General features: G+C 41.6%; 1 protein-coding gene across 4 annotated transcripts in view; it reads right to left on the bottom strand.

Moving 5' to 3' along the window:
- The window catches only part of ptprub (protein tyrosine phosphatase receptor type Ub), a 149,948-nt gene that overhangs the window by 43,129 nt on the left and 81,497 nt on the right, over positions 1–25,322 (bottom strand). For all 4 annotated transcript variants that reach the window (XM_056380744.1, XM_056380745.1, XM_056380746.1 and 1 more), the window contains exons 4-10: positions 21,317–21,398; positions 18,563–18,678; positions 14,799–14,973; positions 12,108–12,401; positions 5,412–5,729; positions 3,097–3,206; positions 135–336 (exon numbers count right to left, since the gene is read on the bottom strand). In XM_056380744.1, the coding sequence (XP_056236719.1) occupies positions 135–336; positions 3,097–3,206; positions 5,412–5,729; positions 12,108–12,401; positions 14,799–14,973; positions 18,563–18,678; positions 21,317–21,398 (1,297 nt within the window). The remainder of the gene's footprint in view (positions 1–134; positions 337–3,096; positions 3,207–5,411; positions 5,730–12,107; positions 12,402–14,798; positions 14,974–18,562; positions 18,679–21,316; positions 21,399–25,322) is intronic.

Below are 25,322 nucleotides of genomic sequence, written 5' to 3'. Positions count from 1 at the left end.
TGTTGTACCTGCATGCTGCATCAGTGGTGGCGTAGAGAGCAGCCACTACACGGAGAGGCTGCCATTAATGTTTTAACATTTTACAGCAGCTTTCACACAACCTCCTCGCTCAGTTAGTCAGGCAGTGGTTATACCTGAGATGTTAGTGGTGATTTCAGTGAGGGCGGTCTGGCCAAAGCCCTTGGCTGTACGGGCTCGCACGGATATTAGGTAAGTAGTTCCAGGGTGGAGGTTGGAGAACATGTGGTAAGTCTCATTCTTCAGCTTTGACACTGTTCTTCTAGGTCCTGGGACGTTGATTCCCGGATCAGACGACTCAATACTTTGGTAACTGATCTGTTGTGATGAGAAAAGAAAAAAAAAGAGACACCAGAGTCAACCTGGTGCTGACTTCAGGCTTTGTCATTGTAGCCTGTAACAAATTTCAAGTAAGAGTTTCATTTTTAGTTTTTAAAGTTTTTAACTAATCAGCAGAGGTCAATAACTTGATGTAAAAATGGCTCTGTCATAAGTAATAACTTGACTGTTTGATTGATATGATTCACTTCACTCAGAAATGAATTTGCTTCTCTAAGTCAATGTGCTAATTGCTCATGGCTTTATGGTTTTAGATGAATCGGACTTGATTGGCATTGGCGCTGTTAAGTCAAAGTCATACCTGAAGCTTTTCAAAAAGTTCTGAGTGGTAAATTATTTTCTATTATTTTCTGACACCACACAGTAAAAAAAGTGTATTCAAGTGTTTTAATCAATACTGCTAAGTGTTTATGAGTCCTATTACCTCTTATTAATACAAAAATGGCTGTGCATAAGTGTCCTTTAAAAGTGAAATCTTTTCTAAAGTTTTTCCTCAAGAGGTGATTTCCCTCGCCTGCTCGGCACTCTCATGAGAATTTCCACTTATACTCTTTCAAAGAGTGCCGATCTAAAGGAGATGACCTTACTGCAATCAGACAAGGGTGAGCATATTAGGATGTACATTAGAGATCCACTTCATTCAAGGAATGAGCGCACAAACTCACACTATGTACTTTATATGCTCATATGCATGTATTGCACACACAAACCACTCAAGCCAAACCAAAAGCTGTCCTGATTATCATAAGAACAGATTAATCCCTGCTCATGCCTCCTTAGTGTGAAGATAGAATTATGAGCCAACCAGAGACTAAACACAGACAGACCTCTGTGTTTCCTCTACAAAGGCAGACATAAAAGATGCCCGACAGAGCACAGAGCAGCGAGGAGGGCTTGCAGGACAGCATGGCGGTCGATGGGCTCAGGCAGAGTGGTCAATGGTTTAATCTGAGAGAAATGAAGAGGATTTCTACAGCTCTGTATGAAGCTTTCTCTGTCAGTCGAGGGAGATCAACACACTACAGAGTAAAAAATCCTGTGCAGCCCCCACTTTATATGTCAAACCACAAATCCTATTTAATAATATCCTTGAGGCGACATTGCGAGAGAGGCCAAGGAAAGAAGGCTTGAGGATAGGTAGGCAGGCCTACTCATGCCTAACCACAGACACAGGGTGTACGGCCAATATAAAATCGTTATCCACTAAATGGAGGGCCTACAGCACAACACATACATGTGAGGTATCACGCAGGGTTCTGTTGTAATGGGACAAAACCAGCGTTAAGTGCCGGGCCATGTGCACAGGGCCGGTGAAAGTGAATCCAAATCGTGCTGCTGTGTTCGCTCACATAGGCGCAGTGCACCTTGTGATAAAGGTTTGGGTGAAGAAGAGGAATATAAAACAGAGTGGTTTGGAGACTATATATCTGTATTATGCCAGTAACAGTGGCACTTGAAATAAATGGCTCAACAAATATAGAGGAGAGTAATTTATGGAATCAGCATGAAAATACCAAAAGAACAGGTGCATTTCAGTTCCAGGAAAATGATAAGAATGTTGTAGTGTTGTGTGCTTGAGATTAACTTTGTGCTGCCATAAATATTGAGTCTAAAGCGTTAGTGGATGTGCTGATTATCTGTTGGAGTATTAGATTATTATTTGGGCTACAGTTAGAAAATAAAAACACAATATAGAGTGCCCAAAAAACAGACTGTACCGACATCTGATGTAAACAATCTGCCCATAAATAGCAGCTCTTCTGGAGTTTCACAATACATCACCCATCTTCCTCAGTAGATGGAGTTTGCCCAGTTGTCATGGTGTTCAAATTTCAACTTTTCTGTGCACTTAAAAGACCTCTTATCTATGATAGCCGAAAAGTTGAGATACATTTTTTCAGTTGAAGCATAGAAATTTGAACTTCTACATCTAAGTGTTCACAACCCCCCCTCAGTAACATGCAGTGGGGAACCGTTAGGGCATTCTAGGCTTTTAATTCTAATTTTAGCTTCATTTTCTATTAGGTGTAATTCAGAAATTTAAGGGGTTACAGTCCTAAAACCATGAAAATAGAGTTTAAAAATTTTTTATTTTTTTAGTTGTCTCTTTAATAGTCTTTCAAAAATCCAAAAAGGAGCAAGGCCAAAAGTGTAAGGAATGGATTTAACAGTGTGTTAAGGAGTTTATCTGCTCTAACCTAAGCTGCTGAGATAGTTAGATAGTAATTTAATGCAGTTTCTCTCTCAATGGCTCCCCAAAGGCAAGGGGAAGCATTAGCCAACTACAGACACGTGACAAATTTCAAGGAAAAACCTGAAAAATGCCCCCATCCCCCATCCATCCATCCATAGGGCACGAGGGGTCACTGAACGGCTTGATGAGTATATTGAATAATGTCAATGATATGCTATGGCCTTAACAGTCACCAGATCTCAACCCAATTGACCACCTATGGGAGATTTTTGAACCAATGTGTTATACCGTGCTCATCAAAACATCAAATGAGGGAATATCTTTTGGAAGAATGACGTTCATCCCTCCCGTAGAGTTCTTGTAGAATCTATGCCCAGGAGCACTGAAGCTGTTCTGGTAGCATTAACTGAGACACTTAATGTTGGTTTCTTCTTTTTATTTGTCACCTGTCTGTAGAAAACAAAAAAGTTCCTGACAGCACATCCACTGTGTAGTATTCCCAAAAGAGCAAAAAGAAATTCAGCAGAGTGTCTCTCTGGGCTCACCTCATATTGGGTAATTAGGCCATTGGGCTCGACAGGCTCCTCCCACTTCAGGAAAATCATGTCATCCAGCGGGGTGAAAGTGAGCGACTCCGGTGCTATGCCTCCGGGAACTATAAGAAATTGTCAGAACAAACATTTGTCGGGGAAATTGAAGCGCTAATCCCAAAGTGAGCCCCTCCTGTCAATATCACAGAAGTGAATGTCACAGTGGCTCAGAACAATGCACCACATGAGACACTCACACAGCCAGAGAGCAGCAGGCTGGGAACATCAGATAAGGACACAGTTAATTTATGAACTGCATCAATTATGTAACCACAATACAGAGAAGAGGCAGGGAATGTAAAAAGGATATTATAGTTTTATATCAATCCTCTGTCAGAGCTGAAATATATTGATGAATATGTCAGACAGTTGCTGGTAAACTTGTTTCTGAATGGCAGTGAGAGCACAGCGAATGCCTCAACATTCAACTATGGACTGTGTTAACAGTTTTTTTTTTTGGGCCATTCAGTAGCAGCTCCAGTCCCCACAGTCCGTGTGAGCGCTGTACAGAGGGGGACTGTTATGTGAGATTCAGGCCTGAGGCTAAAGCAAGAGCCAAACAGCTGAGTCGACTGTTATTTCTGAATCGAGTTAGTCTGGAGGACAGAGTTGCTTATTAAGGCTTTTGGCAAAAGCGTTCATAATTGACGTGTACTGTGTGTCTATATACATGTATTCATCTTTTCTCATTTCAGAAAAACTCTCTTTCTCTTGCTTCCTCCCTCTCTCCTGATCTTTTTTCCATCTTTCTCAGTATATATCTCTTTCTGAACAATCTTGTTTGTTTTGATTTTTTCACAGAAGAATTGATTTCTCCTTCAGCCGCCATGCAGACGATGTGCTACGGCACAAAGGAATAATAGCAGATAAGAAATAAGCACAAAATCCTATCTCAGGGTTGCAGGGGACCGAGATATAATGTTTTCTCTTTTATGTTATTTTCATCTAAAAATGAAAAGGATCTTCTGTAATGCTGATTCAGCCTCAGTCAGATGGTCACCCTCTCTGTATTAATGCGTTAGAGGAAGACAGAGGTGCTGGTAGAAGTGTTAAGTGTTTTGAAATATGAAGCAAAATAACCACATATGAATCCAAACTGATTAACCACTACTCGTACAGAAGATTTAAAAATCCTCACAACACAGGACACTGTCAGTATATAGGTCGGTTTCTGGGAAGTGTCACGTCTGGGTAGTCTCCATTCTGACATTTACTATGGGAATAGTTAAACAATTTTGAGGTACTGCAGTAAATTTTCACACTCTCTTCCAAAACAGCTATCACAACTAATTCACGAGACCGTAATTTAAGATGTGACAATGATATCTCTTTCTCTGTGCGTAAAGGGTTGAGACAGTAAAGTGCACATGAAGCTGGAGGGCAGCATTGCCATTTTGACAGTGTGTTAACTGCATTTTAAATGATAAAACATTGCACTGCAGCATTTAGAAGACAGCACACAAGCACTTTTAGCATCAAACATCATAGTTCTTGTTCTGCAGAAAACTGTGCCCCTGTGACTGATATTTCTTTATGCAGTATATTACATTAGGATATTGTTAATACTGACGCATCACTGCTTAAGTGGGATTTTGACGCAGCTGTGTGTCCAGTGGTTTTACACCCAGGAGTCGGGCCCCCTCCAAAGGGTCATAAGATAAATCTGAAGGGTTGTGAGATGATTAATGGGGTAGGAGGGAAAAAAAAAAAAAGTTTTGTTACACTAATTCATATTCACTTTGAATACTGTCAAATTCTTGTTTTTTTTAATATTGCATGCAGAGTTTTACCTCTTTGGGCCAATTATTTAAATAAAACCATCCATGCGTCCAAGAACAAACCATGAAAAGTTTAGAGGGGAAATCACTCTGGCGGAACTGCTAACAAGTCATGGACATCTGACAAGACTCCCCGAGTAAACACAGCTTTTTAAAGGGTCAGAAGCCAAAAAAAAAGAAATCTTGGAAATCACTGATTTAATCTTTTACAATGTGTTGTGTTTTATAAGCTCATCGTATGATTCTTGTGTTTAAATCTTACTCTAAAAACTAACGATAACTAACTACAGCTGTCAAATAAATGTAGTGGAGTAATATATATATATATAATATTTCCCACTGGAAATGAAGATACACAAATACCTAAAAAGGTACAGTGTTTGAAGAAATGTAATAAGTTACATCCCACCACTGATTCAAAATAAAAAATGTTTTCAGTTCTCTTATGACACTTCTTATGCTATTTTTTCTGTAACTTCCTCCGGGACTTACTGTCCTCCTCAGTCTGGAAGGTGACCTCTCTGCCCTCTTTCTTCCCCTCTGGATTGGCCAGTGACAGGCGGACATGGATGCCGTGGTAGGGTGGCAGATCACGCAGCGTGAAGCGTGAAGCGTTGTGTTCCACTGCCAGGCACTCGCGCACGGTGGTGTTGTGGCCTCCGCCGCCTCCCGCCGTGGTGTAACGGTAGCACAGGGACACTGAGTAGGTGTGGCAGCGTGTCAGGTTGAACGCCAGATTCTCCCACTGCAGGGACAACTGCCTGGACTGGATATCTGTGGCTGTGAGGCCCCGTAGTGCACGCATGGGCTCTGGGAGAGAGGGACCAAGATTGAAGAAGAAGACGGAAAAAAAGAGGCAATTGAGTAACAAAGAAAGCAGAAATAAAACAAAAAGAAGCAATGTCATTAGAAAAGTCCTGAGGGCACAGTAGTGAATTTTACAAAATGAAAGCACAGGTAACTTTGTTTTATTGCAAAATAATTGATTTTAGACAGAACACCCAGCAAATTAAAGTATCACTGATGTCCCAGGACTACACTGGCACTTTTTCACTTCCTCTCTTATGTGCAGCCATACTGCCCCGCCACAACATGGAGGTCAACAGTTTGCTGCCAGCACAACACACCCACATCCCCCATGGCAGAGCAGGAACTCATGCCAATTGCGCTAATTAATCGGACAAGCTGCGGGTTGCCATCGCACTCCCACCAGTTCCTGCCTCCGTGTCTATGAGCAAATTGACTATCCAGTAGTTATACTTCTTGGCCCTGAGGTTTAATCCACACACACAAAAAAATGCCAGTGCTATACAAGGACATTCACTTCCGCTGGTCACTTTTACATCTGGGTCATCGCTATGGCCATATTTTTAGGAGGCACTGAGTTAATTCTAGTCATTGCCAGGGTAACCCTGACTTTCTCTGACTCTGACTAAAATAAACAACAGCTCTGTCTTTGATATCCTCCTAAAATGTAATGGCAAGCTGAAAGATACAGAGAGCCTCTATACACAGAGGCACAGACCAGCCAGTGTTCAGGAGGACGTCTGAAACTGAAGAGAGGCTGAGTTAAGCCAAGGACATCCTCAGTATCAATGGAAGCATTTATCAGTGGCCATTATTAACACAATCAACGCCTTTTTGTCAAGCAATATGCTACATAATGTATTGTATGGCTTTATTCTTTTAATAGGGTGTGTTGAGTAATGGGCCAGGGAGGCAGGGAATGACAGCAGAGATATGGGGTACATGGAGAGATCAGTGGAGTTTGAGGTTACTGGCCAAGGTCTTCATTCCTTCACTCTACTCATACACTCAGTGGGATTCTCACTGCAACACAGATTAGTGCAGGGAACTTAAATAAGACAGCTAATGCATCACTGAGCAGGGGCTAAAACAAGAATGATCTAAAATACTGTTATTCAGCTCAGTCGCTATATCACTCTCATTGGTTGTCTATTTATCTCTCCGTTCTCCCTTCTTTCTCTCTCTCTCTATTTTGAGTGCACACATTCTCAAACTCACACACAAACATAAACACGTTAACATTATGAGACACAACAGCCCAATGCCCACTTTCTTATGCACTTATTACTGCCTGCAGTAGAGCAATTCTGTTAAAGTAAAATTTTATGACATTTCCAATCTATACTGAAGGCCTCAGCAGTCACCAGCTTTCTCTTTTAATTTGCTGTCTGGCATCTCATACTAGATGAAAATATGACCATGAGCATTGATCTGAACCTCATCCACACTAATGTGACGGCAGATAAATGGGTGGGCGCAGTAATCGCAAAGTAGTAGACTGCACGCAGCAAGAAATGTTAATGTTCCATTGTTCCAGTGTGACTGAGGATTGTCTTAATGGCGCAATTGATAGTCTGCACAGTCTGAGAGCTAAATAAAGAGAGGCATTTAACTGCTGAGTTAATGAAAGCATCGCCAAAGAGGCCACAGTGTGCTCATTGTGGGTTTTCTCAAAGTGGACATTTGTGCCAGCCCCTTCCCCTTGCCTCGTCTTATCTGTCTGTATGCCATGGGCACCCATTCTCTGGCACCCTGTGGCATGAAAACTGCAGCCGCCCCAACATGGCCAAAAGCCCAGAGCACCATGTTGATCCTTGGAGATTGGAAGTCAGAGTGGATGTGACAGGTTCTGGTTTATTATCTCCCCTAAAACTGTGACATGGGACAACAGCAGGACAGAGCAGAGCCGCCTTAGACTGTATGCATCGGTGGAGAGGATCTGCACTGACTGCGTCAGATGGGAAAACCAAATTTATACAGACATGTACGCCTATACCCATGTGCAAGCAAAAAAAAAAAACAAAAAAAGCACAAGCACACATAAATCCAAACACCCCAAATGTGCACACGTAGGGAATTCTGGCTCCGAAAGGAAGACATGATGAACGACATGCCAAGAAAGGCAAAGCACTTGTGCTCCTAATGTGCCTAATTTTAGTCAGGCTCCAGTGTTGGCTCCCTCTAACACACCAAGAGCATCACGGGCAGGGGCTCTCCAGAAGGTTCAGTGACCCAGCAGCAGGTGGAAGCCCATTAACGTAGTTTGGGGACCACCTGCAGTACAAATGCTCGCCTCTCCTCTCTGATTTACTTGAGGGGCTTCAAGCTGTGCTAATGCACCGTGCTGATAATCACAGCAATGGCTCATCAAGCACACCTGGATGGCCATCAGAGCCAGGCGGAGACCATGTTCACATTCACGCACATTAGTTTTACAGCACCCGCATGAGGACAGCACGGCTCGGCGGGGAAGTGAATGTGTACGGTGAAGCCAGCTAGCCAACGTGTTTGGAAAGGAGGGAAATATTCAGCATGACCGTGGAAGAGTGATAATAGTCACGGTGGCAAGACGAAGCTTTTGAAGGGGAAACTCACTTTCCTCCTAAACTCAAACAGGGTCCAAAAATCCCTTCTGTTCACTGGATAATTACCACCTCCTGGAAATCACCACAACAACCCCAACATCTATTTTCTCATGCTTTAACCTACTAAGGCCAACAGCAGCGGGTTGGGGGGTGTGGGGATTGGAGGGGTATCAGGACTCAGCAGTGGAACATGGGGTCAGTAGGGGTAGTGTAGACCAGATGGTTTAGAGGTTGGGTCGGGGGAGCTCTGGGAACCAGGTGGTGATTAGAGTCTCCTGGAGGGTCACGGAGGTGAGATACACCAGGTGGAGGAGGTTGCAGCTTACTGTAAAGTGCATAATACATCTACACACCCAAGTAAGAAGCGCGAATACTGATCAAACCATGGAGGAGTCAGTCAGATGCAGCTGCAGGACAAAGAAAGAAACAAAACAAAACAAACTCAACCATCAGTTACTCACAGCTTTGCAGCTACCAGAGGAAAAAGTACAAGACACAACGACTGGCAAAATTAATTTCACCTGTATTTCCTCTGTATTGAACTAGTACTGCATCTAAATGCCCTGTTTAACAGCTCAGCAAACACAGCAGTATTACTTATCCCACACATGGTTGAACAAGCTAATGTCACAGTGGTTGAAATGTAAATACATCATTAAAGGCTGAGTTTGGTGACTTTCACAAACACCGATACCAGCAACTGTGAAAGCAATTTCCGTACGTTGTGAATCCTCTCTCGCTTCACCTCTCGCACATTCACTCGCCTCATTTTTACCGTTTCACTCTCTCACTGTGAAAAACGACCCTCTTTCCCACACATACACACTCACACACTCACTCCCACATCACACACCACACCCTTCCCTCCACTTTTCTCCCTCTTGCTGCCGTTTTTTTTTTTTTTTTTTAACTTTTTTATTGTGAATTTCCTGTGTCTCTTGAGTTGGGGAGGGATTGGGGAGAGAGGGCTGTGAGCTCACTCAGAGTGCCTGATGAATGAGGGGTGTCTTTTGCTGTTGGGAGAGGAGAGTAGCTTTAATATGTCATTGGAGAGGGGGGCCGGGGAGGCTCTACTGAAGCAGAGTAGGGAGATATGTGAGGGATGGTGTGTGGCAGGAGGAGACCGTTGGGCATAGAAAAGAGTGATGACCATGGAAGATACGAATCCACAGACTGCCTTTGGGTAACACAAAGCTCTCTATTTCGTGTGCCTGTGACTAGGACGCACGCATTGCGGATGCAGGCAGCAGTAATGACTGTGTGTGCATCTGCATTAACACAGTACTCTTTGTGCTCTGTCAGTGTACGTATATTTAACAGTGAGCATGGGTGTGGCCTGTTGGTATCCTGCTCGTCTCCCTGGGTGTTCTGGGTCTGCACTGTGACAGATGACAGAGGTGCACAGATGTGAGCAAGCAGAACAAAATGTTCAATAGAAAAAAGAGAAAAAAAAAAAGCTTGATGTGAGGAAAAGCTTCACCTGAACGACTGAAGAAAATGAAAAATAATACATTTTTAAATCTGTGAAAACAGAAAAGCTGCTTTTGCTAAATGAATAGAAAACACAAACAAACAGGAAGCAGAAAGCAAAACCAGTAGAGCTGAAATAATTAGTCTATTTTTAAACTAGGTGAGTGACAGAAAATGATCTATTGTAATAATCAAGTGTTTCTGTAATTTCTCAAGCAATAATGGCAAACATCTGCTGGTTCCAGGTTGTCATATGTGACAGTGAAGTGCGTGGGCATTTTTACTATTTTCTAACATTTTACAAATTGAGAAAATAATTAGTGCATTAATAAAAAATAATTGTTATTTGCCCAACAAGTTAATCATTTAGTTACTGTATGTCCCTTATTGTTTATAGAATAGCCTTTACAGTGTGTATCTGTGATTGATCTCTCTAACCATTGTCACCTCCAAATTCTAATTCATTTATTGTAGTTGCCAAAAAAAAATTCTATCTTCTACAGTAGATACCAAAGAAGACTGCTTCAGGCCAGCTGATCTAGTCAGTCAGCTGTTATCTTATAAATAACCCTCAAACCAATATTTGCCATACTGGCAGCAAAAAAGTCTCCCTTTGAGTCTACTCAGCTCCAGAGTTCAGAGAGCGCCAGTGATAGCGAATGTGCTTTTTCTTCTGAGATAAGTATAGTGACTGAGTCAGAACTTGTCTATCAGTTTCTCTTCTGATTGAATTTTACCAGATTATGGCGACAGATGCAGCCCCATAATCTAAGGCTCTGTGAAGTTATTTTGTGTGGCTGTTGGGCATCAGTACTTTGAACTGAGGATCTTTTATGGAATGACTTCATGAAGCATAAAAAAGACATATTTATAGGTATTATTCTTATCTAGATTAAATGTATAAGCCGATGCAATTTAGAAAATCATAGAGCAGCACCGAACGGGTTGTATCAAAGACCCCGCTGCCCCATGCTTGTGGATTGTACTGAACAGCCAGGTGTTCAACACACTTTATTCCCCTCTTCAGGCTCCCGGCCATGCATCACCTAAACAGTAGTCACTGTGATTCCCCTAAGCGCTACATGTTGCATAATGGGTCCTTTCAGAGCAACGTCCCTAACCAATCCCAAAAAAAAAAAAAGCCATCTCATTCTTGGCGACAAAAACAAAAAATCCTGAATGGGAATATACTAAATAGACGGTTGTAGACCGTTGTCTCTATAAACAGGACAACATACTACAAGATTCAGTGGTGGGTACAAATTTCTGGAGTAGGAAAGATGTAAGGCAGAAAACACTCCATGATTCATCTTAAAACAGATAACATATGGATGAAAGCTAGGATGTGGGTGGTGTGCTTTAAGCTTGAAATGTAGCAGCTGCCACTGGCCAGTGTATAGCAGCGCAATAGCACTTTTATGTTCGCAGTCAGACATTATTACGCTCTGGACCATATCAAACTCTGTCTAATGACTGGCTTTCTCTGCAAGTCCCTCACATACTGAGCTTGGAAGATCTGCTTTTATTTTTTAAGTTCTGGCCAAATGGAAATCTTTACAAAGTATCAAAAAATTATAATTCTTTGGTAATACTCAGTCATTTTAAATCCATGATCACAAACCATTCAGCGTCTGTTTTAACTGATTTGTATTTTGCATCTGCATCTTGTATTTTAATGAATTGTATTTATATATAGTTGTTTTAATTTATTGTTTTCCATTTATTTTATCCATTTTTAAGTCATTTGTTGTAAATGAGAGCCATAAATATATATACATATACATATATATCAAAATACACTGCTCTGTTATGTCAATGAGTGTGTAAGTGATGATGATCATGCCTGCTTAATCTATGCTGTGACAACTCTTATCTACAGTAACATAGCCTGCAATCATATGCTGCTATACGACCTAAAGTACAACAATCTAATACATTAGGCCAGTGGTTCCAACCCGGGGGTCAGGACCCTCCAGGGGGTCTCAAGATGAATCTGAGGGTCCATGAGATCAGTGAAGGGATAAGAAGGAAAAATATATATTTGTGTTACACAAAATTATGATATTTGTTCTAGATTTTCTGTTTTTTTCTCTTTTCTTGTGAAATATTTGAACTTTCACCTCTTCAGGCCTCCAAGCATCCTTAAAATTAAACAACCTAAACAGGAAAAATCACTCTTTAGCAAACTGATCACAACTCATGTGCCCACTGAGAGTATAACCTGTCAAAGGGATCTCAAGAAGATCATTTCAAGAAGCCACAAGCCAAAAAGATTGGGAACTGCTTCATTAGGCAACTACACCCTGCCTGGGATCTGGGAGCTAACCTGCACACTTGGTCCTGCTCACAAGAGGTGGTCCAGGAGGGCCAGTTCCTCCCTCTCCAGGCCGAGTCAGCAGCACACTGATGTGGTACTCTGTGTCTGGATCCAGGTGCCACAGCTTGTAGGTGACCATGTTGACCCCGTGCACCTCTGACCACGGTGACTGACTGGCGCGGTACTCAATCTCCTTCCTGATAATGGGGCCATCTCCCAGGATGGAGTTGGTGTTGAGCTGGATGATCAGGTAAGTGGAGCCGGCACGAAGCAGCTGAGGCGGCGCGATGGGGGATGGAGGTACTGTCAGAGGAAATGAGAAGCAGTTCATTTTTTGTTTTCCTGTTCAAACACACATTTGTATTGGTATAAGCATTTGCTGGCGGGGCCATAGCACTTACACAGTCTGGAGGTACACACACACACAGGAGGTAGCATTGTAGTATTAATTTTACTAATCAGTTGTATGCAAACAGATTTCTGCCCAGAGTCTTAAATGAGTCCCCAGGGACTGCAGGATGTTAGCAGGTCAAACTGTGTTCAAATAGCAGATTAGTCATAGCTATTAACAAGGCATTCACAACCTTGCATAAATCTTAGCCAAGTAGCAAGTGAAAAAACAGCTGTGCATGCAGCACATTGAATGTGTATGATCGTTGTATCTAAAGGATTAAATGCTGTACATCTTTTTCTCTAACTGAGTGTTCTGTCCTCACAGCTGGTCACCATGATGAAAGAGGAGACTCTGCGTCACTGTCGGTAAAGACTGCCAAACCAAGGATTAATTCCAGAGCCCACCGGTCAAATGTCACTTACTGGCAGATCCAAGTCACTGAACAATTACACAGAGAACAGTGTGAAGGAGGGAAGGGAATGCAAAAGAAATGAGGACAAAGCATGAGAAAAGATCAGAGTTTGATCTGTGGCTGTGACTAATCCTTCATTCCTGCAGAGGCGCCTCTGTCTTTTATGGCCCTCCTCTCTTTCAACATTACCGGCACCTCAACTCTACTCTGCACCGCTTTCCGTTGCCTTGACTTAGCCTGAAGCAGCTCATCTTTGGGCTGTCAATGACTGCATCCACCATAAAGAAAGGGCAAATTTAGGCCACAGGTAAACGGCAAGTAGGGACGACTTTAAAACAACTCACTCATGTCTTTCACAGTTAAAGTTCACCGCTCTAGTAAATATGAGTTTTTCTCTTCATTTACTTTGTTATTTTACACTTTTTTTCCCTCTGCATACAGAGCTATTCTGATACCAAACACTGCTCTCAGAGCTAGTTTCTGTTTAATTAAGGATTTCTCTGCACTGAGATTTATGCTTTAACGGGCTGAAAATCCCTGGAAACACATCCCCAAATGTGCACAGGATCAAAAAATAACAACTAGGAGGCCACAACAAAAGCCAGAGACATATAGCACCTTTTAGCAGAAAGATGGAAATGTTGTGTTCATTATGTGATGTTTCTGTCCTCTGTGGGGCAATAAGAAAGCTTCATCATGATTCCTGCATGCAATCTAGGGTCGTGAAATGAGTAGAGCCAACTCGTTAAGGGGGTGATTAGGCTCTTCTTAGCAGGGCAGTGTGGGGAAAGGGATTTATGAAAGTCTTGTTAAGGACTCGGTCTCAGCTCCTGTGAAATAGATTATAGAGTTACAGCCAGTTGACTTGAACATGTCTTACAGCCACATCTACTCGTGATGCAGAGTGAGCTTTGCCAGAAATAACATCTTTGTCCTGATTATGAAATAAAGTAAGGAAGGCAACAACCACATGGTCACAATGATACTCATTTGCTTTGGAGTGTGAGCACATTAAATGGGATTTCATGGCTTTCTATCAGCACGTTCACTGACTCCTGGTTTAGTGGCAGCTGCTGGTGAGAGGGTTTTGGCAAAATGGCTCTATTTTGTACTGTAGCGATCAGTCTGTGTCACAATACTAAACAAAACCCGTGCTTCCTTATCAATCAAAGGGATTTACTTCATGCTTCAACGACAACAGTCTCCGTAAGACTTAAAAAAAAAAAAAAAGATTCATAATAGGAGGAGGAAGCAGCAGAGGACAAGGAGAATGAGAATCTTTCCCATCCTTATTTCCCCTTCTCATCTTCCCTTTACTGGAGTGTGTTATGCCAACAAACCATCCCACAGCCATGTCATTACTATGCTGTCAAAGTGGTGTCAGGCTGTGGGGTTGGAGTGAGTAATGGGAGTGAGGTCACCATCTGTGGTACATGATATGACAGGGGCTGCAGGAGTCCTAGTCAAAAGAAAAGCTTTTTGACAGAGAGCTGAAGAGCCGAGTGTGGCAGCGTATTTGACAACTCCAGCTCAGGAAACAACACAAGTCAGGCAGATTGTATTCACCACGTAAAGAGCCATCATGTGTGTCCAGCGCCACACACTTTGTGACTATGGAGTTTTGTGGAAATCAATTTGAAACAGGTGTCTATAATTTCCACCATCAAGCACAAATGATGGGTAATTTGAAATATCTTCACACTAGAGGATATCAGTGTTTGTTATGATCAGTTTTTTAATTGGTCTTTGAATCACAGGCGGTGATGTATCGTGACCAAGAAGAGCGGAAAATCATATGCTATCATTATAACAGCAGGAAAAAAAAAAAGATGCTTGGCATAGAAGAAACAGAAGGAGGATAAAGAGTGAGACACATAGAAGAGAGAGTGTTTACCTTTTACGACGAGTTCAGCAAAGTTTGAGACCCCAGAGCCCCTGAGGGACTGAGTGACACAGCGGTAAAGGTCTTGATCCGATCTCTGGACGCTGTCTAGCTGGAAGGATACCACAAAGCGCCGGTGACTCAGGTGCTTGACCGACGCTGTTGTTAAAATGTCCCCATTGTGTCTCTGGAAAGCAGGAAAGGACAGGGTGAGAGAGAGCAGGATGGTTCATCATCATCCACCCTGTCTCTCGCGCTCTCTCTCTCTCTCACAAACACACACACACACACATACACACACACACAAACACACAAACACACGCATACACACACAGGTGTATGTCATCTCATACAAGAAATATCAAGACTTTAAGTCCCTAGTATGAGTCAAGCTTCCACACTCAAGCGCCTATACTTCCCATAATTCAACTCAATGTAGCCCCTTCATTATATCCTCCCTGCCTCCCTAAATGCCCACATCTTTCAAACTCCACACTCCCAGTTTGTGATACAGGCCTCCAGAGCCAAAGAAGAAATTATACAACTGTTGTCACAGGTTGAGTAGCACTCGCCATGACAACAGTAGTAAACTGCCTTTTATGTGCAAAATTAGAAGGTGCTTCTGTCAGTTATAAAAACCTCTGAGCAACTTCAAACAATGACTACATTAACTAAAATTGTTTCTTATTAATATTGGTTATTAAAATACACGATAAGAACAGAAACCTGTTTGTGTTTTATGTTAATGTGAATATCTGCATACAGCCAGTTGAAAATGTATTGTATTGTTTCATAGCTATGTGTTTAGTAAGCGTCTTTTTTATTTCTTTTTCCTTCTCTCCTTTTTCTTGTCTTTCTTTCCATCTTTCTTTATCTTTTTTGCCCTCTTGTTTTTACTGTATACTGCATGTTACTTATATTAACATTAGTTAAAAAAGTAATTTTGCATGTTGTATACCTCAGTGTATTTTTTATTAAAAACATGTCTGCACACACACACACACACACACTCACACATACACAAACACACACACACACACTTCCTATTACTGTACGTCGCCCTTGTACGCAGTTATTGCCCAGTGAACTCCAGGGACACTAAGCTAATAATGCAACAAAACACTTAAATTATTGCTATCTGGGTCAGTTTTTATTGGAGCTATGTGATTAAAAAGGAGGAGGATTGTCCAATTGTGTGCAATTTAATTAGAATGGCAGGACCATCTCTCTGATTTAATCACACAATATGACAATCAGACATGCTTTAATAAAACAAATGAAATCTTGTTAAAATAATAATGATTATGGGGGTAATACATGTCACGAGTGCCGCCCCTTAATAGAGCCCATCTTCCACCTCAGTCATCCTCGGTGTACGATGTTATTGAACCAAAACATTTAACCGCTCAGCAGTTAGAACTGGGAAACAGATGGGCTTTAATGCATGAAGTTTTAATCAGTTTCGAACATAGGTTAACGGATGAATTTGAAGCAGCTGCTCGTTTCGGCATAAAGCAGAAACAGAACATAAACAAAACTGAAGTTGGGACGGACAAAGTGAGAAGGAATAAGGAATAATGATAGAGAAAAGGATGAAAAACACAGAGAGAGGGCGATTCAAATGAATGTTGCATGATGCACCTTGCTGTTGCGCCGCGAGAGGCATTTCTCACATTGTTCCACACCATTAAAACCACTAGCATCCGTCAAGTCCACGTAGCTTCAACAAAACACATTGGATCTGACATTTTTTCCTCATGTTTTCAGGCCATTCTTCCATTCATTGTGCGAAATGGTGGATGTGAATCTTGATACTCATCATTCTTATCTGCCAGTTTTTACTGAATCCAAAGCATGTGAGCATGCTGGGATTAACAAGGAGATCTTAAGGTTATACTTGGCCATTGCTGCTTCTGTTGTGCTTCTGATATGGGCCTATCAAAAAACCCACAGACCACACAAACCTCGGGCCGAGCCTTCGCAAACAAACACATAAACACACACCCGCTGATTAGGGTTAAGCAGGCAACTAATCTTATGACCGCAGGAAAAGAAAAAATCTCAGTCATACACTCCTGCAACCCCCCTACATCTTTTATATCTCCTGTTCACTACCTTGTGTGTGGATTACAGAAGGTGGGCAGGAGAAATCAGGGGAAAACATATAAACACACATCACTTCCTCTTACGAAAACAATCTGGCTGTAGCTAATTGGCGAGGAAACGTCAAAACGATCTGTTAATCTGGCAGGCGTGCATGGCCAAGACTGTGCTGCAGCTGGTATACAGCAGACAAAATGAACACAAAAGAGCACAATAGACAGCAACTGTGATGTGTGTTCATATGGAGAAAACAGGTCTGAAGTGCGTGAGGCAGAGAGAGCAGACACAGAGAGGTGAAGAGGACAGTAAAGGCTAGAGGAGAGGTAAGCAAAGAGCATTCCAGTGGCCTAGAGATCTCATTACAGGAGGCGCCTGTACGGATACGCCAGCTAATTACCCAAAGCATTTGTCTTCATCCCTGTGTTGTGTCCAAATGGGTGGTTTGATAAAGTGTTCAGCGAGGTGGGAATGAGGACGCTTCAATTACATAAATCACACATCTCCCAATTTTAAACAATACAGTAGGTTTGCCTAAGGTCAACCATGATTAACACTGCGTGTAGTGGGTGGTAAGATGTTGGCAAAAGCATTGAATGTGTGGCTGCACAGTAATTGCAGCAGGAGATAAAAAGAAAATCCTACAGCACAATGATTTTTAGTCCTTTAATCAGGGCTGCAGAAAGAGGAGGGTTTGAAGACCACAGAGTTATTCCCACCAGACGTAAGGACTGTATGGCCTCTCTGACCTTCACTGAGCAAGCCATTCTAGATGAAAAGACAGATATCGAAAACACAGACCATAATATGAATAAAAACAGGAGGCAATGAAGAAAGCAGTGAACACTGTGATCCTATAAGCAATGTAACTATTCACAATGCAGTGAAGTGTGGAGGCTTCAAGGCCTTAATGGCCTTCACAGCATTCAAGCTCTGTCCACAGTCTTTATTTAAGCACACAACATGTCCAGAGAAGGCTCTGTTGAAGTGGTTGTTTAGAGTAACAGATATGTATTTATGTATCCTGACACATTGGGATTTGAAATGAATTCTTAAACTTAATGATTTACCTTGAGTCACCTTGACCTACGGGGCACAGGCCCAGGCGCTCAACTGTGTAAGGGGGATCCTGGCCGTACACTCTGTTTGAAATTAATGTTAACACTTCTCGATGAACATTCAGAGACAACAAAGAGACACAAAATGGCCACATAAAGATGCATAAGCAGTAGAAAGAGACGCAAAAAGACAGCAGAGAGATGCAAAACAACTACAAAGAAACACAACATGACCAAAAAGACATGCAAATGAGTACAGAGAGATGCAAAAGGACTAAAAAGAGACAGAAATCAACCAAAAAGAAACCTAAATGGACAAAAGAGATACAAAACTATGACAAAATAACTATGAATGACACATCAGTTTGTAGTCATTTTGTGTCTCTTTCAGTCTGGGTGATCTGTTCCTGAGCCCATTGTCTAATAATCCATCCATGACCTTAAGTTCCTAAACGATAAAGCATTCAGTCAGTCAAGTGCAAAAAAAAAAAAACACCGCAACCAGTTTTTCTGTTTGTGATGTTGACTGCTTTGGAGGTTAAAAAAAAAAAATCTAACTAACTCCCACACGTCTAAGTCAGACACACAGGTTCCTCTAGCAACCATTAAACCACTGACCTCCAGCAGGAACTTCTCCGCCTCAGATGCCCTACCAGCAGCAACACACTGGAAGGTGGCATTTTGCCCAGCATTGACCTCCTCGTCTCCTAGCCTGGAGAAGTGCGGCGCCTTATCTAAAGACACAGACAGACAGAGACACAGAGTGAGATCAAAAGACTCCATTACCTTTCAGCCATTCACAATGCCAGACGGCTACACAGGGATGTTTTTATCAGGGCCTTTTGTTTTGTGTTTTTGCTTTGTTTTTTCAAATACATGAACAGGAATTTCAGGCATTTCTACTTGGGAGAAAAAAATGTAACTTTGTACAATGTTTTATCATAATTAAAACTTTATTTCACCAACATTCACGGGGGACATATGCAGTAACGGAACTTTCTAAGTAGAAAGTTTGACACAACATTAAACTTATGCACTGATTTTTTTTTTTTTTTTTACCAATTTATTTTCAACTCACTACACTTTAGTTAATGAATGAAACAAATAAAAGGAACAAAACAAAAACCAGCAAACATGAAAGAAAATCAAAGTTTTTTTTAAAAAGAAAGTTTTTATATGTTTTGGTGTGTTTGTGGATTTCTGTTGACGGTGGAGGCGAAAAGCTGTTGCATACTCGGTTTTCATTTCCACATTCTCCACAGCACAACACAGTGGACGCATATGTCCATCATAGCATAAAACAATATTCAAAGTTGCAGCAAACAAAAAATACTGAAATATAAAGTTTTAATAATTGTGTATTAGGGTGTAAATATGCATTTAGCGGTTGCCTTAGTGCCCATTACCAAAATAACTTGCTAGCCAACAACAACAGATTAGAAACAATCTATGGATGAGCAGAATGTGAGAGTGAATCTGCAGAAGAAAAGCCCCAGAATAAGTATCGGCGCTCCACATCTTGACTAATAATGTCCCAGCATGCTGCGTGGAGCCGCCAGTGAGTCAGTGTGTGGGAGTAGCCCTCTCACCCAACTCCGTGATTAACAATAGAGCAGTGAGTACCAGACCCCCGCGGAGCCAAATCACTGGGTAAACGGCGGCAGCACTGCCTGCCATATCTGAGAAATGGGTTAGGACAAGCCGACATGTCACTCTGAGTAACTGACAGGAAGAGATGGCAGAGTAACAGTGATGCTGAAGCATTGGGGAGAAGCACATGCTTGGCTCTCACTCATGTCCTGCTTGGTTTCGCGCAATACTGCTTTGCTATCTAGCAGAGGAGGGCGATGACAATTTGTTGATCTTGTTTGTGTACAGTAAGGAGTAAAGGGAGAGTGCCTGCATTTGTACCCCACGTTTCCTTTGAGTGACTCTCCCTCCTAAGGTTAATTCATAATTCATGCCTGAGAGCAAAACATAAACAAACACCGAAATGAGTGTGAATGGGAAAAACAGGCCTTACAGTTGGCAAGAATTACAGTGTTATACAGTTAAATGTGTCACATCTTATCCTCAGGACTCTTTAGCGAGATAAATATTTCATTCGACCGTAACACGGGTTTCAGAGTCAGAGACTAGGACTCAGGAGAATACAACTAAAATGTCAACCATGCTTGAACTACAATTCACAAAAAGGAATTTGTCAAGCTTTTATTTTCATTTTTTGTTCATTTCATTTCATTTTTTTACTAAGAGACACTTCCCGTCGGTTTTTCACTTCTTCTTCTTCTTTCCTCATGCTGTTCGCTGCCAAGTAATGCAGGCTGGCCGTGTGCCACATCATAAGACACGCTCAGGTCTTGATGAGAGTCTTAATTATTTAATGGCCACAGTGGGAGCGTTCAGAAGATGCCATCTGCCGTCTCTGGGAGAAACAGGGTGGCTGACTGGGCGGTATGCATACAGTTGGGGTACGAACCAATCTCACAGCCGGTGTTCGTTTAATAAAATCGCTGGTGGTATCCTCTACAACATGGCAACCCCTGAAAAGACCATCTCCAAACACTCCAGTGATAACAATAGGGATGTATAAATATTAACGAGATAACATTCAACCCCGTGAGAGCGACATATCCTTCAAGCTTGTGTCAGTTATACAAGTCATTTGAAAGTGGTGTGGACTACGGGTGTTAAATGTCCTGCGAGCTGACAAGAGCCCTTGTGTTCAGCAGCGGTCTGTACAGGGAGTGTGAAAGTGACACTGCGACACTTTGTCCAGGTATTAAGCTCAGGGGTCTTAAAGAATATGTTTTACACAACGTCCTCAGGGGCTAACAACCCACCCTTACTTTTCCACAGCTGACACAAAAAGCCCTCCATGGCAGGGAATCATTGGTTACAAAAAAAAAAAAACCCAAACCCACCCCCGAGGAGACGGCATTTTTGTAAAGCTTTGAAATGCAGTGCTTGGTGGTAAAAAAGAAACCCTCTGTACAAAGTGACTTGTGACAAAAAGCTACAGCACATTTCCAGTCAGGCTAGAACACATAAAAGTATAGAAGTCTTCAGAGAGAGAATTCAAGATTTCACTTGATTAACAAATCAATTTGCCTGTCAAATGAGGCCGGAGGCAGAATGGCAAGTGTGTTTTCAGGAGGAAGGGAGTGTTGGCATTTGGGTGTCACAGTGTTTTAGTAGCACTGCTGTTGTCGCAGGATGCCTCAGGACAACCTGCAGTACTAATATAAAAGGTCAATCAGCCATTACACTTCTCCTCATTCTATTTATGTTTCATGCTGCTTTGAAATACATTTTTTTTTTTCCCTCCAGCCCCTTCTATAATTGCAATCCATTGTCAGAAGTGGCACTTACAGCAGGGGTAGTTGAGCACCATGATGTCATCTATGGCAATGTAGCCTCGCCGCTCCCTGGAAACTGTTGCCTCAATCAAAACCTGCAAAAAGTGAAGTGAACGTGAACACATGATGAGCAGATTTAATTCATAACCGCAGCAGCAGAAGCATATGTGAGTAACTTAATGTTCTGAAAGTGTTAGAGCAATTTTCCAAAGAACATCGAGGGCTGTGTGAATTTTCTTGCTCTTGTTCCCTTTTGGTGACAGATGCATTAATTACAATGAGGCCACATCACCACATCATTGCACATCTGCTGACCCAAAACAAGAAGATAGACAATGAGAGAAATAGGAGAAAGATGGAAGTGTAAAAATAAAGAGATGGATAACTTTTGCCTCAGTCCGCAGGGCCAAGAGAAATAATAGCTTTGTCAGGAAGCACACGATGTGGCACCTGAGTCATGAGTTCCATTCTACATTCAGGGCGCCGGCTGCCGTGGTGCCATAACAGAGGATAATACAACTTGCACAGGGCCACGAGACTCAAGGGAGGACAAACATCCATATCGTCCTATGGAACAATAAGCTGGATGAGCGGTGGGCTCCCATGAAACCTAATCAATATCAAATCACCATCCCCGGTAATAGTGAGAGAGTTATGAGACACGGGGGTGATGTTTGTTTTCGCTGCACCAAGGACAGTCCTCCATCCACACGTTTGATCGGAGGCCAGCTGTGAGTTATTGTTTCTCATAATCCTCTGACCAAATGATTACAACATGGTTCCTATCACTGGGTCTTGATTTTTACTGAAGCCAACGCACGCGCACACACACACACACACACACACACACACACACACACACACAGACAGACAGACACCCAGACACATAAACACACACATACACAGAGACACACACAAACAAACACACACATCTTATATCTTCCAAGCTACTTCAAATGTGTGTGTGTGATATTATGTTTTATATATGAGTTATTTGCGTTTTCCTGCTGATGTAAAAACTATATTTTTTTCTTCAACATAGAAGTTCATTCTTAACTTTTCAGATGGGGGTTCTAGGTCCACAGTTAGCTTGTCCAAACATTTTAACCACATCTCATGGTCTACCTCAGCGAATAGAGTTTTTGAAATTATCTTTCATGTGATGATGATGATGTGTTGAGGACGATTGAAAGCTCTGAAAAATGATTGTAAAAGAGACTTCGAGTAAAGATTTCTCAAGGTACTTTTTTCAAAGTTTTAACCACATCTTTTTTTTGTTTCAAACTGAAACTGTGGTTGAAAACCCTGCAAAAGCTAGTCAGTGGACCTTGAGTTAATTGTTTGTTTGTTTGTGTTTTCACTTTTTGTGATTTGAGGAATATAGAAATATTTTTCTACAAAACCCTTTTGACCAAAACAAACTTAAATTGAATTTAAAGTAAAATTCCCTGATGCATCACACATATAGCTAAATTACATCCACATTTGTATTGTATGACTACAAAATGGGTATTGATGGGAAGATTTTGATACCTTACCAATATTTTTTTTCAAAATCCCTTTTCTTTTTAACAAAATAATACATATTTCTCAAATCCATTAGTGTTTACTTACTATTTCTTCACATTAAATAGTTTTCAACTAGGAAGATTATTTAAGCCATGAAATATCTCACCAAAAAAAGTAAACAAGACAGGACTAATAATCTGATCAAATTCAGTTTTAACTTTGGTATCACACTGTTTTTGTTACACGTCGCTAAAGTTACATTCAAGTTCAAATCCCAGCCCAATATGACGACCACATTATCTTCACCCCTGCAGCCCGCTTGTGTCTACACACCTAAATTGACAGTCATAACAACATCTGCACAATCTCTGGCCCAAATTCCAGCCCTCCTTACTGAGCAGGTCAGAGATAGTTCACCTCCCTGGAGTTGGAAAGGAAGCCCTGTGATTACAGCAGCAATTGGTGTGACAATATCCCTGGCCATGCATGACCCCTGAAGGAACCTCCACAGACAACACTGTGATGGGATGTGAGGAGATTGGGGTCATCTAAAAAACTCCGGACAGAATAAGATGCAGAGAGCCAGGTGCGCAGGCGACTGACAAAAGGAGGGGTGGAGGGGAGACGAGAGGTGAAAGGGAAAGCAGGAGGAAAGGTTGGGTCTGGCTGCTGGGTCTCGGAGCTGGAGAGTGACCCTGCTCTGTCTATAGCTGACTGCTCTCCTCTGGCTCAGGGAGGAACACTGAGGCTAATCTCCTTCTGCCAGAGTCAATTCTCCTGTTTGTTCCCAGACACTGCTGGGACCTGAGCTGGAAGATGCCGCCGCTATTAAAAAATGGATATTAAGATTTCCTCTTTTCATCATTTCCACTTTTACTCCTGTTTTCAGCTGGTCTATTTTCTTAAAAGCCTCTGCGGCATAAGCTTTTGTTTTTTAATTCCTTCTATGTTTGAATTCTTCATTTTTTCACTGTCCATTTACTTTCTTCTCCTCATTTTGTGCACCTGCCTAATTGTACAATATTTACAGCAATGATTAAAGCACAGTATGCTTCGATATACTGGCCTGAATTAGCTGTGTGTGCACACATTGCCATGCCATTAGACTAACATTAAAATTAGCTAGGAAGCACTGATGAGGCTTAATGGTACACAAGGAAGAGAAAAAAATGTCTTGAAAGTCTAATTGAAGGTGTTATTACTCTCTGCTGAACTAAAGCACTCAATAAGAGATTGATTGCTGGTTAATCCTCAGTCTTCTTAGCCATTAGGATTGGTCGTTATTAAGAGAGAGGCATTCAAAGCATTTGTTTCAATAAACAACCTTCCCAGATTTTTATTGAAAGCCACTTACCCAATGAAACTTTCCATATGCCTGTACTTTATCCTAATGAGCGGTTACTTTACTTTGAAAAGATACAAATGCAGGAATCAGCTTGAGAGAAAAAATAAAAGCGTGACACACAGTGATTTACGGCAGGTATAAAATGCATATTAGGAGAACATATTACATTATCCTGTAATATTGGCTTTTAGAAGCAGCTGAATGTATACAAATCAAGAGACGATTTATCTAGCCCTATAAACCAGCTCCCACCTTTACCACTGTGGTCAGGAGACACCATTAGACACACAGGGCTTTCACTCACCATTAGATGCAGTTAAAGATAAATAACCCCTCTAAATATTCACAGAGAAAAGGTCACATGCTGAAGTGAATAACAGTCTATGTCTGAGAATATGGTGCAAGTGTTAGGAATCTCAATTTGCTCTCTACAGTATTTCACAAAACCCTTTCCCATAGCCATAGGCTGAGCTTGGAGGAATCAGCGGGCTGCAGTGGGGTAAAATAGGAGATATTATCAGACAAAGCGGAAACATGAGGATTCTTATTTACAAGTCTTTGATGTGTCTCCTGCTGGTAACTTGCTCGCTTTTTTCTTTTTTTTTTTTTTTTTAATAATGAGTCTAATAAGTAAACAAGATGGCGTCATGGGGAAAGCCTTGAAGTTGGCTCGTCTGGTTTGAGAGGTCAGGTAAAACAAGCTGGATGTGTACAAAATATTTAAATCCAATCATAAAGGCTGTCTTTAAATAATTCAGCCTTTGGGAAATATGCTTCTTTGTATTCTTTCCAAGACTGAGATGAGAAGATCGATTCCAATTAGCCTAGCCTAGCTTTAGCATAAAGACTAGAAACATGGTGAGACAGCTGGCTATGAATCTGCCTGAAGGTGAAAAAAAATCAGTGTAAAAGAACCTCTAAAGCTAAAGCTCTCTAATTACTACATCATATCTCGTTTATTGAAAAACATTGCCCAGCAGCCTCATGGTGACAGCAAGACTGCAGAAAGTCACAGAAATAGCGCAGGACATAATGCCCTTTATTTTTCAGACCAGCAAGATACATATGAATTAGAGAGCTTTACATGCTAATTCACATGCTAATTCACAAGCTATTTTTACCATTGGACAGTGCCAGGCTAGCGACTTCCCCTCTTTCCAGTGTC

Source organism: Seriola aureovittata, chromosome 7 (genome assembly GCF_021018895.1).
Source record: "Seriola aureovittata isolate HTS-2021-v1 ecotype China chromosome 7, ASM2101889v1, whole genome shotgun sequence".
In the NCBI taxonomy this organism is placed as follows: domain Eukaryota; kingdom Metazoa; phylum Chordata; class Actinopteri; order Carangiformes; family Carangidae; genus Seriola; species Seriola aureovittata.
Note: the sequence above shows the minus strand (reverse complement) of the source record. Positions and strands in the feature narration are given on the sequence as shown.